Genomic DNA, 11,571 nt, shown 5'->3' on the forward strand with positions numbered 1-11,571 from the left:
GACCATGCAAACAGCTGATTGTCAATGCGACCAAGAAAAGTGTTCGGAGACTTGGATTCATTTTATCGGTTCCGAGCAATCCGAGAGGAAAAAAGAAAGCAATTTTTTTCCTCTAAACAATAAAAAATCAAACACTGGAGTCGGTTTTTTTAATTTAATATCGTCATAGCAAATAATTGTATATCACTTTGGTTAATTTAAATTAAGGGTGGCGAAAATTTCGCCGGTCGGATATTTCGCCGCGAAATATCCGACCGGCTCCTTTTCTGTAACTGTCAAAAGTGTCAAAACAAAATTATAATTTCAATATTTTAACTCGATGCAGATTTAAGAAAAACAAGTGACCTTTGGTAAAAGCACTTTATTTTTCTTGATAGGTAAATATTCTAAGATTTAGTAATATCTAACAACTGCCCTTTCTTAAAGGGAATATTTTCAATAAAGTATATTTTGAGGTTAGATTGCAGAAAATGTTAGTAAACAGTTGCAGCAAGTTTGTATTATTTCCAGGCTCTTTTTATTTCTATGTCACAGAACGGTACATTTGTAAATATTAATATTAAAGCACAAATAGCGCGTTGAAGTATTGTAGCTGAACAGGTTGTGTTCCCAGCCACAGCTAGTTCAGTGCCATTCCAAGTATTTGAGTTGATTCTAAAGGCTACTTTTTGTCAGTATATCAGTCAGGGACGTATTTACCCTAGGACCAAAGGGGCCATGGCCCTGGGCGACAGGCTGCGAAGTTCCCACGTTTCCAGAAACCGCCTGAAAAATATGCATTTATGCTTAACATATGGGGCAGCCCTGGGCGCCTAATATTTAAATACACCTCTGATATTATTAAGTATTAACACTTTCGCTGCGGCAATTAGTCACATACTTGTATGTTAGGCCAAATTAACCCAACGAAAAAAAAAAGGTAATCAGTAGCTTTTATCAGACTAAAATTAAACATAATTGCTTTATACTGGGAATACAAACAAATGGGAACTATTTGTTGAACATCTCAAAACAGTACAGAAATAGTTACAATAGCAAACAATAAGTAGAATTGTCTAACAGTACCATTTCAAAAAATTAATCAATTGGTGAATTCATTTATAATTTGCCCTTTATACTATACATATTAAAGATTCCGAGAATAGTGGTTTTTGGCCGAATACTGAATAATTGGCAATGTGGCTCAAAATTCAAAATTCAAAAATTTATTCTGCAAGTAGGCCTCAAGGGCTCTTTTACAAGTCAATACAACATTTATAGTAACATCATATAGTGACATGAAAAATACATAACAATACCAAATAGTTGCTGAATATTTGTGGGCATCTCTACATATGTTATATGTTACATATATTTATTAATTTAATGCCTACTGCAAATATCCTCCTCCAACTCCTTTAATTTTTGAATATTTATTTAATATGTATTCTCAACAGGTCTTTAGTATGTTTGCCACTTTGGTTCAAGCTCTTGTCCTAACTTGTACTTTGACTCCCAACAACTTGTCTCTCTAGCTCTTTGGCACTTTACTATTGTAGACGATGAGAACTTCTGGGCTGGGTTTCAAGGAGGAGCTGAAGTGGTCAGAGTAGCACAACCCCATATTTTACGCAGAATAGGCACAAATGTTTTTTGATTTTCCCCAGCAACTAACTAAAATACTAAAAGCAGGCGATGGCCGCCGCACGAGTGGCAGCGGAGGCGCGCGCGGGCGCGGCGCGCATGGCGGCGTGGCGCGCGCATTCTTACGCCGCGGACGAGGCGGGCGCGGCCGCCGCGCTGCGACTCGACGCGGCGCGCCGCCCCGTGCGCCGCGCGCCCGATGAACTGCTCGTACGAGTGCATGCGTCTTCTATAAACCCTATTGATCTCGCCATGATCCGTAAGTATATACCACGATCTAATAAAAATCGATGCAAAAAAATACATCACTTTTGTGTGGCCAATGAAGGGTTGCTTAAGCTTGGTCTTCGTTTAGCGCCGTACGCTGCGTACAGCATCGCATTGTTAGAAAGACTGAAGCAATATATCACTAGAACGTGATGCTGTTATGCAGCACGGGGTCAAACAGAGACCAAGGCCTTAGGCCTCGTACGAACATGCGTTTAGAAGTGGCGACGCGCCACTATTCCATACTGTAAGTTGGTGATTGAGTGTGTTGGTGGTTGCGTACCTACTAATAAGTTCTTGGCAGAAAATTCATTTTTGATACAAGTTTTTATCGCTCACTGTACTTTTCTTTCCAAAGACAGCTAATACTCATTGACACAATTCTAACAACCCCAAACACAGAGTTCCTATGGCCACCTCCTGAATCCATCGTCAGATCAGCTTGATGATACCATAATATTCTATTGTCGATCTGTCTCCTGACTTACATTTATATGTAAATTTTCAGCTTTGTCGGAAACCGGGAAGTGAGCCAAATTTAAGTACAAACAGTTACATACCACATTGCGAGTAAAATAAAACTTATAATAATGATGAAAACGAGGTTGCGAGCCACGTTTGTGACCGCAATATGGGCCCTTACTGTAAGCTTTTCGCAGGTGGTTACGGCTCGCGCGTTCTAAACGCGTGGCGAGCGCTCGAAGGCAGCGAAGGACTGGAGTTCCCTTTAACGCCGGGGCGAGACTTCGTGGGGACGGTGGCGGGCGCCGCGCCCGGAGCGCCGCTCGCCCCGGGGGCCCGCGTGTGGGGCGTGCTGCCGCCGCACAGGGTAGGGGCGCACGCGGACTACGTGCTCGCCAAAACTTCTTGGGTGAGTAGGAAGCGGTACGGTACGCGGTAGTACACGTGATGTTTCTTGGGTTGCAATGGGTTGGATCATCAGGCGGACTTTATGCCTGTTAAACAGTGGTACATTTTTTGACATGATATTTGTGACAAAAATAGGCTAAAATCACTTTCATATACACTGTGTTTTTATTGAATTCTGTCAACTCCGGGGTATGGATTAGAACGTTTAAGGAAACAAGTTAATTATCAAAAAAAGAAAAAAAAAAGTATATATAAGCATATATTTTATAAAAAGTAATTAAATGTTGCATATAGCGTTGTTGTAAGACGGGCATTACATTTAATTCAACCAAACAATTAAAAACTATGACATATCAATGTCATTTCGAACATCAATCGTCCGAGATAGTACTACGTTTAGTAGCAAATGTATACACTCGAACTAAACACTAATCAATATGTAAATAAGCCCTAAGGCAAGTGTATACGCTCGTAAGGACCTTATATCTCCAGAATGGAGTTAATTGGAATTCCGGTGTCTTTCAGAAAGTTACTTAATTTATGCTCAGGAATGCAGCCTTGAAATTAACGGAAATCAAAAAACACGGTATATATTTGTGATCTATGAGCTCCCTAATAATGATATAAAAATTGTTGTTACCAGGTCAGCCTAGCACCAGAAAACCTAGACGACCTCCAAGCAGGCGGCGCTCTGTACGGAGCGCTGACTGCCTGCGCGGCGCTGCGGGTGGGGGGGTTGGCGCCCGGCGGGGAGGGGGGGAAGCGGGTGCTCGTGCTCGGGCTGGGCGGCGTCGGACACGCGGCCGTGCAGCTTCTAGTTAGGGACAGGCATCATGTGAGCATCTGTCTCTCTCTATCATTAGTATTGGTGAATGACGCGCATATTTAATCGTGACAGAGATAGCACTAGTGCTTGTGCTCTTATCTGTCCCTATCATTAGTATTGGCGTGCTGACAGCATGTGCGGCGTTGCGGGTGGGAGTGTTAGCACCAGGCGAGGAGTGGGTTAAACGGGTCCTCGTGCTTGGGCTGGGCGGGGTGGCGTTGGACTCGGCCGTGAAGCTGCTAAGTAGTGAGGGCATGATGTCTTCACGTGAGTAAGTATTAACGTTCAGGCTATGCTTTTGTGTGGGTGAGGCGTGCTACACACACACTACACAGCAGCACTCCTGACCATTATTATTATTGGGGTGTTGCGGGCCTTTGGGTGCCACGTCGACCAAGCAAGGATATATTGTGACGGCCCTTTAAAGTTCATTACTGATGCCCGTGGAATCCAGGAAGTTCCAGATTCTTTGGGCCGTAATGTTCTGTACCTCAGGGTTGCAATACATGCCGCCCTAAGTAGGTATTTCTTTTAGACATTAGTGGTCCACAGGAACAGAGAATTTGCAGTCTCCTCGGACTCCTGACAGAATTTACTTATACTCATTCTTTATTGGTAATAGGTGATTACATGTCAACTTACATAACTAGTACAAATAACATAAAAAGAAAGGAATTAAAATGACAACATATTAATTAAAATACATTAGCTACTTGCGTAGGTATTATTATTATTATCAGGTAGTATTTACATGTCGCATCTTGTTTCTTTCCAATTTGAAACATGTGTTTGCTCAACTTACAGTCAATATTCGACCGGTTTGGCCTAGTGTGTAGTGACCCTGCCTACGAAGCTGATGGTCCCGGGTTCAAATCCTGGTAAGGGCATTTATTCGTGTGATGAGCATGGATATTTGTTCCTGAGTCATGGGTGTTTTCTATGTATTTAAGTATTTATAAATATTTATATATTATATATATCGTTGTCTAAGTACCCTCAACACAAGCCTTATATAGCTTACTGTGGGACTTAGTCAATTTGTGTGATAATGTCCTATAATATTTATTTATATTTATATTCTATTAGTCATCGCACAGGTTTTGTGTCTTTTGAGCCCTAAAAGCTCCTTAGCAGTTTTGCTGTTGAACCCTTTGATTGGAGCTTTCGAGTGTTCTTGTCCAAGAACACTCCTGACCATACCCCGCGTTTTCGTAGACAATTTGTTTGAGAAAGAAATAGTGCAAGAACATGTGTAACTTATATAAGTCGATGTCAATAAAAGTTTTTGGCAAAAAATATTTTTGAAGCAACGTAACCTCATTGTGTTTGGGCTTATTACTATTGTCTCAATTAATATTAATTAATTGTTAAAAGAAATGTACAGTTAGCGATAATATCTTGTAGGTATCAAAAATGAAATCTTTGACAATAACTTCTCCGGATTGCAAGTCGCACGCTCTTACCGCTAGGCCACCAGCTCTTACTTTGACAGTAAACTTATTTATTTAGGTGGTGGTGAGCTGTGCCGGCGAGCAAGCGGAGGCCGCGCGTGCGCTGGGGGCGGAGCCCCTCGACCGGCGCCAGGAAGATTATGCTGACCGTCTGCAGCAGGCTGGCCCGTTAGTATTTATACATTTAGGTGGTGGTGAGCTGTGATATAGGAGACAAACGATCAGCGAACAACCTAATGGTAAGCGATTACCGCCGTCCATGGACACCCGCAACACTATAAGGGTTGTAAGTGCGTTGCCGGCCTTTAAGATGGAAATACCGCAGGCCATAGTTCATTCCACAGTTCCACGCATGCGGTAATGAGCACTTTCCGTGCATATGTCGAAACTTTAAAGAGCCATATGTACTGTAAAACGTTGTACGATACACGTGCGAATAGGTAATTTGCAACGCTTGTCGTACATATGGCCCTATACATTTTTGACATAGGCACGGAAAGTGCTTATTCCCAAACTAGTGCGGGAAAGTAGTTATAAATCTTACTAATTCTCTCAGGACGTAGGAGACACTCGTAGGGCTTGTGAACAAATCACGCGAGGTTTCTTCGGTTACTTTTTGAGTATCTACACGTGAGGTCTCCGGATACCCCCTCTCCCTTAACGAGATATTTCGTGATTTTTCCATGATACCCCCCTATCGAACCTCGCGTGATTTGTGTTTAAGCCATTAGCGTGAAACTAATCGATTTTACAGTACATACATATGGTGCTACTTTCCCGCACGCGTGCGGGAATGAGCACTTTCCGTGCATATGTCGAAACTTTGAAGAGCCATATGTACTGTAAAACGTTGCACGATCGTAATGTACTATTACGATACAAGTGCAGAAAATAGGAAATTCGCAACTATTGGTGATAAATTAAAACACGACCGAAGGGAGTACTGTAATCATATGGTGCTACTTTACCGCACTAGTGCGAAAATTAGCATATTATGTTATTATGTCGAACATTTAAAAGGCCATATGTACTGTAAAACGTTGTACGATACATGTGCGAATAGGTAATTCGCAACTCGTGTCGAATTATACACTCCCTTCGGTCGTGTTTTAATTTATCGTCACTCGTTTCGAATTTCCTATTTTTCGCACTTGTATCGTAATGAACTATTGTTTATAATGTAAAGAAAATAAACTAACTAACTAACTAATGTGGCGCAGTGATCCAAAGAGGGTCTTGGCCTCCAAAACGAGAGAACGCCACCTGTCCCGATCCTGTGCCACTTCCTGCCAGTTATCGGCTTGGAGTTGGCACAGATCCGCCTGTACACTGTCGCTCCAGCGGCATCTGGGCCGACCCACTGGACGGCGACCAGTCGGTTGTCCCAAATAATCTCTCTTAACACCTAAAAAAAATAAAGTCATCATCATCATTCGCTTGCCCTTATCCCATTCATTTGGGGTCGGCGCAGCATGTCTTTTCCTTCCATATCTTTCTGTCACCCGTCATCTCATCGTTCACTCGCGTTCGTTTCATGTCATCTCTCACACAATCCATCCACCTTTTTCTAGGTTTTCCTCTCCCGTTCCATCCCTCCACATAAAAAAAATAAAGTAAGAAAATAAAATAAAGTAAAATCCGTCAGGTTCGACGTGGTGTTAGACTGCGCGGGGCAGGGCGGCGCGGGCGCGGCGCGGCTGGCGTGCGCGTTCGGCGCCTACGTCACGCTGACGTCGCCGCTCCTGCGCCGGACGGACGCCGCCGGGCTCCTGCCAGGCTCCGTGGCGGCGGCCGCGGACCTGATCCAGCAGAACTTAGCCGTCAGACAACCTACTCAGGTATACTCTACTCTTTTTCCCGCCCCTGTTCTGAAATGTGGCAATAGATGGTCTAAAACCAAGCTGGAAAGTATGCAATAGCTGTAGCACCTGAACCACCACTGCTACAATGTTTCATTGTTATCATCATCTGTCATTGGTGATCCATTGTTATCATGACCGATTTGTCGACCGGTCTGGCCTAGTGACCCTGCCTACGAAGCTGATGGTCGCGGGTTCAAATCCTGGTAAGGGCATGTATTCGTGTGATGAGCATGGATATTTGTTCCTGAGTCATGGGTGTTTTCTATGTATTTAAGTATTTATAAATATTTATATATTATATATATCGTTGTCTAAGTACCCTCAACACAAGCCTTATTGAGCTTACTGTGGGACTTAGTCAATTTGTGTAATAATGTCCTATAATATTTATATTTATGTATATTTATATGATCTGTCATTGTTGATGGTAAAAGGTCTATTGGACGCAACATTTTCCTTCAGAAATAAATTAAGGTTATTTATAGGACCAATTACTTGTTTAAAAAAAAAGAAACGGTAAAACCATTCAGTTCACACTTAAAGTGTTTTTACTTTTGTAGCTGTTTGTGGTTTTTTAGCAAAAACGCTTCTAAGTTTAAAGTCGGTTTGAAGCAAACAACAGAAAAACGTGGTAAAAAAGTAAAAAAGGCGGGATCGGAAAATACTTACTGAATTGTATAGTGTGAATTGTGTTTGAATAAAAAGTACAAGAAACACACGTATCTACGCTATAAAATGAGTTCTTCTAGTCATCATCATTCTCCTGGCGCATTCCCTATTTGGGGTCGGCCCTCCTGATACATGATCGCCACTTGTTGCGATCTTTAGTCATTGCTGGCGTTAGGCCTAGCCTAGCTCCGTCATGTCCTTGGAGATGGTTCTAGTCCAGTTGGTTGGCGGGTGGCCTCTGCCTCTCTTGCCCTCGTCTATATCCATCACTCGTCTCGTCATGTGGTGTTCGTTTCTGCGCATTACATGACCATACCAGCGTAATCGGCCTTCCTGCATCTTATGATGTATATCTGCAACTTTAAGTACCTCGGATATACTCATTCCGAATTTTATCTAACCGAGTAACACCTCCAGACCAGCGCAGCATTTTCATTTCAGTGACATGTATTTTCTGTTGGTCACACTTTCTCATTCCCCAACATTCAGATCCGTAAAGTAAAGCGGGTCTCACAGCTCGTTTGTACACGGTGCCCTTGGTTTTAATTGGCATTCATGCGTCACAGAGAACTCCAGTAAGAGATCTCCACTTGAGTCATCCATGAGTTCTTCTAGTGAAGAAAATATAAATGCTCCCAGCAAAAATAAAAAATACATCGCTACCTTTCAACAGCTTTCCTCGCGCCAATATAAATATTAATTTCTATTAAAGTACTTATGTTAGTTATGCAAATGTTTTCTTATTTCCTCGCAGTAGTCCAGAAAAGCACTACATAATGCCTCGGCCGGAAACGCTAAAGATGGACCCGTATTATTTGAGGGCCTCCACTAACTTGACGGCCCTCAAACTCACTCGTCCATCTTTGGGCGGTTTTCCGGCCTCTCCTACAATGTACTATTCTTTTTTCAACCAACGTCATAGATAAACAATTTCACTGCTCGTAAAGTTGGTGTTAAAGTAACGTGTAAGCAGCATAAGCGCTTACGCTCAGACCGATAAATTGCCACGGATAAAATGTGTTACTTTATGGAGTTGTTGTATAATCTATTGTCCTCAGAAAGCGTCTCTAGCGGCGTGCCTGCCGCGCGTGCGCTGGGCGTTCTTCTCACCGCGCGCCGACGACATTGAACTGTTACGTCGCCGAGCCGAACGGGAACAGGTGCTAATTAATATTTTGTTTGTTTATTGTAGCAGTTAGTTTAGGTTAGGTTAGTTTTAAAATGTATATGGTATTTGATTTTTCAGTCCTACTTAACTCATATATAGGTATCGCCAGGAGAATTGAGGTGAATGATTATGATTACACACACAGTTACACAGAGTACTAATTACAAAAAAACGTGGCTTAAGCGCCCGATATTAAGCTAAAAAAAAACCTCGAAGTAGCTTTTGATCCATCTTGCAGTTGGCGTTTGAACTTGCTATCGGTTTGAAAAAAGAATACTAATTTCAAAAAGATTTTGTTGTTGTGTGCGTGACTTCAACTGTCGTGGTCATACTGTATATTCATCTATACTTAATAAAATCGAGAAAAATATGCTCGAATAGAAAAGGTGATGTACCTTTGGCCTATATTCGAATAGATGGCGACACCGTTCCTTGTTAAAAGATGGCAATAAATTTAGTTGACTACAAAAATGATTTCGAAAATACGCCTCTATACTCAATTCTCTTTGCAATAAATTGTTTAAAAATATTTTCCTTAATTTCAATATCCAGGGTAGAAAATGGGGATTAAGTTTGCATAGGAAAAGCGGTCGTCCACTATTTTAGTTAAATGACAAATTGACAATAATTGAAAGATAAAAATATTTGTGTACACAGTTCAGTGTGGCCGTGGAGCAAGTGTGGAGCTGGCGCGAGGCGAGCGCGGCGTACGCGCGCGCCTCGCGGGGGCACGCGCGCGGCAAATTGCTGCTCGACTTTGCCGCGCCGTGACATCGTACGTCATAGTCGCTGAACGGCCCTGTCATTCTGTTAACATAAATATGGCTTCTCTAATACATAATTATTTATGTTAACCTAATATTAGTTTACTTAAGCTGTTTTCCGAATAAAATAAAATTAAAAGGGAAGAATAACTTTGCGATCCTAGCGAAATAACGGTATTTTTTCAATGAAATTCCATTGCGGAAGAAAACGTTTTCCACTAACGAAATCTTAACAAATCACTTTGAATTTGATGTCGATCGCTTCAGCATAATATATTCTAGGTTTATAGGTTTCGCTTTTAAAAAAAATTGTTTGTCTTGCAAATTTTGAAAAAAAAAGGGAAACCTATAAACCTAGTTTTTCATTGCGTCAATAACATACTTTAAAATTATGGAGAATGGAAAATCACGTGGTATAATTCCCTCTTAAGTAAGACGTCCGCGGCAAATGGCCGAATTTCACCTACCCATGCAAACGGAATTTCGTTCTCATTTTAAAACTACGTGTTGGATTGTAATGAAACTTTGACATACACATGAGGTATATCTATGCCTGTAATTATTTTATATAGTTCCAACTTATAAAACAAACGAAGCGGGTGAGCGGATAAAGACGGCGCATTGTAAATTTTAGAGTCGGAGGGCCTACCGCGAACCACGTTCGACGTGTTGCCTCTCTGTCGCACTTGTAAATTCGTACGTAAGTGTGACAGGGAGGCAACACGTCGAACGTGGTTCGCGGTAGGCCGTCAGGTATTCGGACGCGTGCGACGGAGTTTATATTCGTTAGATTTGTAGCTGGCCCCGAGCGGCTAATCTTACCTGCAAAAAAAGTGTCCGGTCACTTTAATCGGTTATTGAATTACAACTCCTATGGTAAATGAAATAAGATTCAAAATGAACATATGGAAAAATAATTTGCGATTTCTTGTGTGGTACCTGTGGTACTGAGTGCCGGCGAAACGAACGCTACCGAACCAGTCTAAAATGTGTCCTCGCTATGCGGAACAAAGGCGCGTTATTGAAGAGCGCATCTACACTGGTTTTGGCGTTGGACTAGCCCGCGCTCAGGTGCCAATTAGAATTATACGACCCTTTTTTGGGCAGTGGCACGCGCGGTTTTAGTTAACCCTTTTCCAGGCATAGTACGATTTATCGACCACATACGCGCCATTAGAATTTCAACTTTAGCATTCCGATTTAAGGTTCAAATTAGATTACATTTTCAGGAAACGTTACTTGTTTTCAAATGAATCATCAAAGCTGGATTAATTGGAATATATTTGGATTTTTTGAGAAAACTTTGTAGATTGGTGCGGCCATTCGCTACGCTCTTCGGTCACTTCGCTCTTCGGGATATTTGGTCTTCGGTCTACAGTCGCTTTGCTCATTATACATATCTCAAAATTATATCGTCAAAGATATATAACGTTGCTCTACTATAACAGTGTTGATGCCAATGTAATGATTGAAGACTTTAATAGTGTTGGAAGTAGCTTTACGTATGTAAATATGAACTAAAGAGCAAAAATATTTAAGGTTGAGCTAAAGTTTACAGGACTTGTAAAAATAATGAAATATAAAGGAGGTTCTTGTTACGCTGAGGTAATTTAATTGGTGTTAATGCGGCCTAAAATACCTTAAACAAAATGTACGCAATGTCATTGCCCTTACAGACAAAGAAATGCTGTATGTAAACAACATATAGGAAAAGATATATCTATAAACCCTTTAACCCAAATTTATGATTCGTACTCATATCAAACTGTTATATATTCCTAATAAATTCAAACGTCAGCTTTGATATGTTGTCAAGAATATACCATCTCAACGAGCCTAATGTAATAAATCCAGTACAATTTACTTACGGATTCTCAGCTCTAAACTTCAGGGGAACATCGCCGTAACAAACAAGAGCTGAACCGCCGTTGATGCACTATCCCGCGACGCGAAATAAGTGCTGGAAATTGTGCTACCATGCAACCAGAGTTATGCTGCCACGTGTTGCAGTCGCTTGCGCTAAGTAGCTAGATTAATAATCGCAATAAAGGGTTGAAATCCTTTAACAATA

At 41.5% G+C, this 11,571-nt stretch overlaps 1 protein-coding gene across 4 annotated transcripts; it reads left to right on the forward strand.

Moving 5' to 3' along the window:
• The first annotated feature begins 247 nt into the window (after positions 1-247).
• LOC133523794 (reticulon-4-interacting protein 1, mitochondrial) lies at positions 248-10,022 on the forward strand. Of its 4 annotated transcripts, none has more exons than XM_061859526.1 (8): positions 248-377; positions 1,647-1,882; positions 2,550-2,761; positions 3,404-3,595; positions 5,096-5,205; positions 6,683-6,875; positions 8,627-8,728; positions 9,394-10,022. In XM_061859526.1, exons 2-8 carry the CDS (start codon positions 1,675-1,677, stop codon positions 9,505-9,507), a joined length of 1,131 nt encoding a protein of 376 aa, XP_061715510.1. In that variant the 5' UTR covers positions 248-377; positions 1,647-1,674; the 3' UTR covers positions 9,508-10,022. The 4 variants fall into 4 exon arrangements, with proteins under 4 accessions (XP_061715510.1, XP_061715508.1, XP_061715507.1 ...); XM_061859524.1 differs by having other exon boundaries at positions 1,669-1,882; XM_061859523.1 differs by having other exon boundaries at positions 1,672-1,882.
• The last annotated feature ends 1,549 nt before the right edge of the window (positions 10,023-11,571 follow it).

The sequence above is a fragment of the Cydia pomonella genome, chromosome 12 (assembly GCF_033807575.1).
Source record: "Cydia pomonella isolate Wapato2018A chromosome 12, ilCydPomo1, whole genome shotgun sequence".
Taxonomy (NCBI): domain Eukaryota; kingdom Metazoa; phylum Arthropoda; class Insecta; order Lepidoptera; family Tortricidae; genus Cydia; species Cydia pomonella.

Bases quoted from the DNA above. Each gene is read 5' to 3' on its own strand.
- LOC133523794 (XM_061859526.1), top strand. From the start codon at position 1,675: ATGGCCGCCGCACGAGTGGCAGCGGAGGCGCGCGCGGGCGCGGCGCGC. The intron at 5,206-6,682 runs GTTAGTATTTAT...AAAATCCGTCAG, and splicing joins CGTCTGCAGCAGGCTGGCCC to GTTCGACGTGGTGTTAGACT. The intron at 6,876-8,626 runs GTATACTCTACT...TATTGTCCTCAG, and splicing joins CCGTCAGACAACCTACTCAG to AAAGCGTCTCTAGCGGCGTG.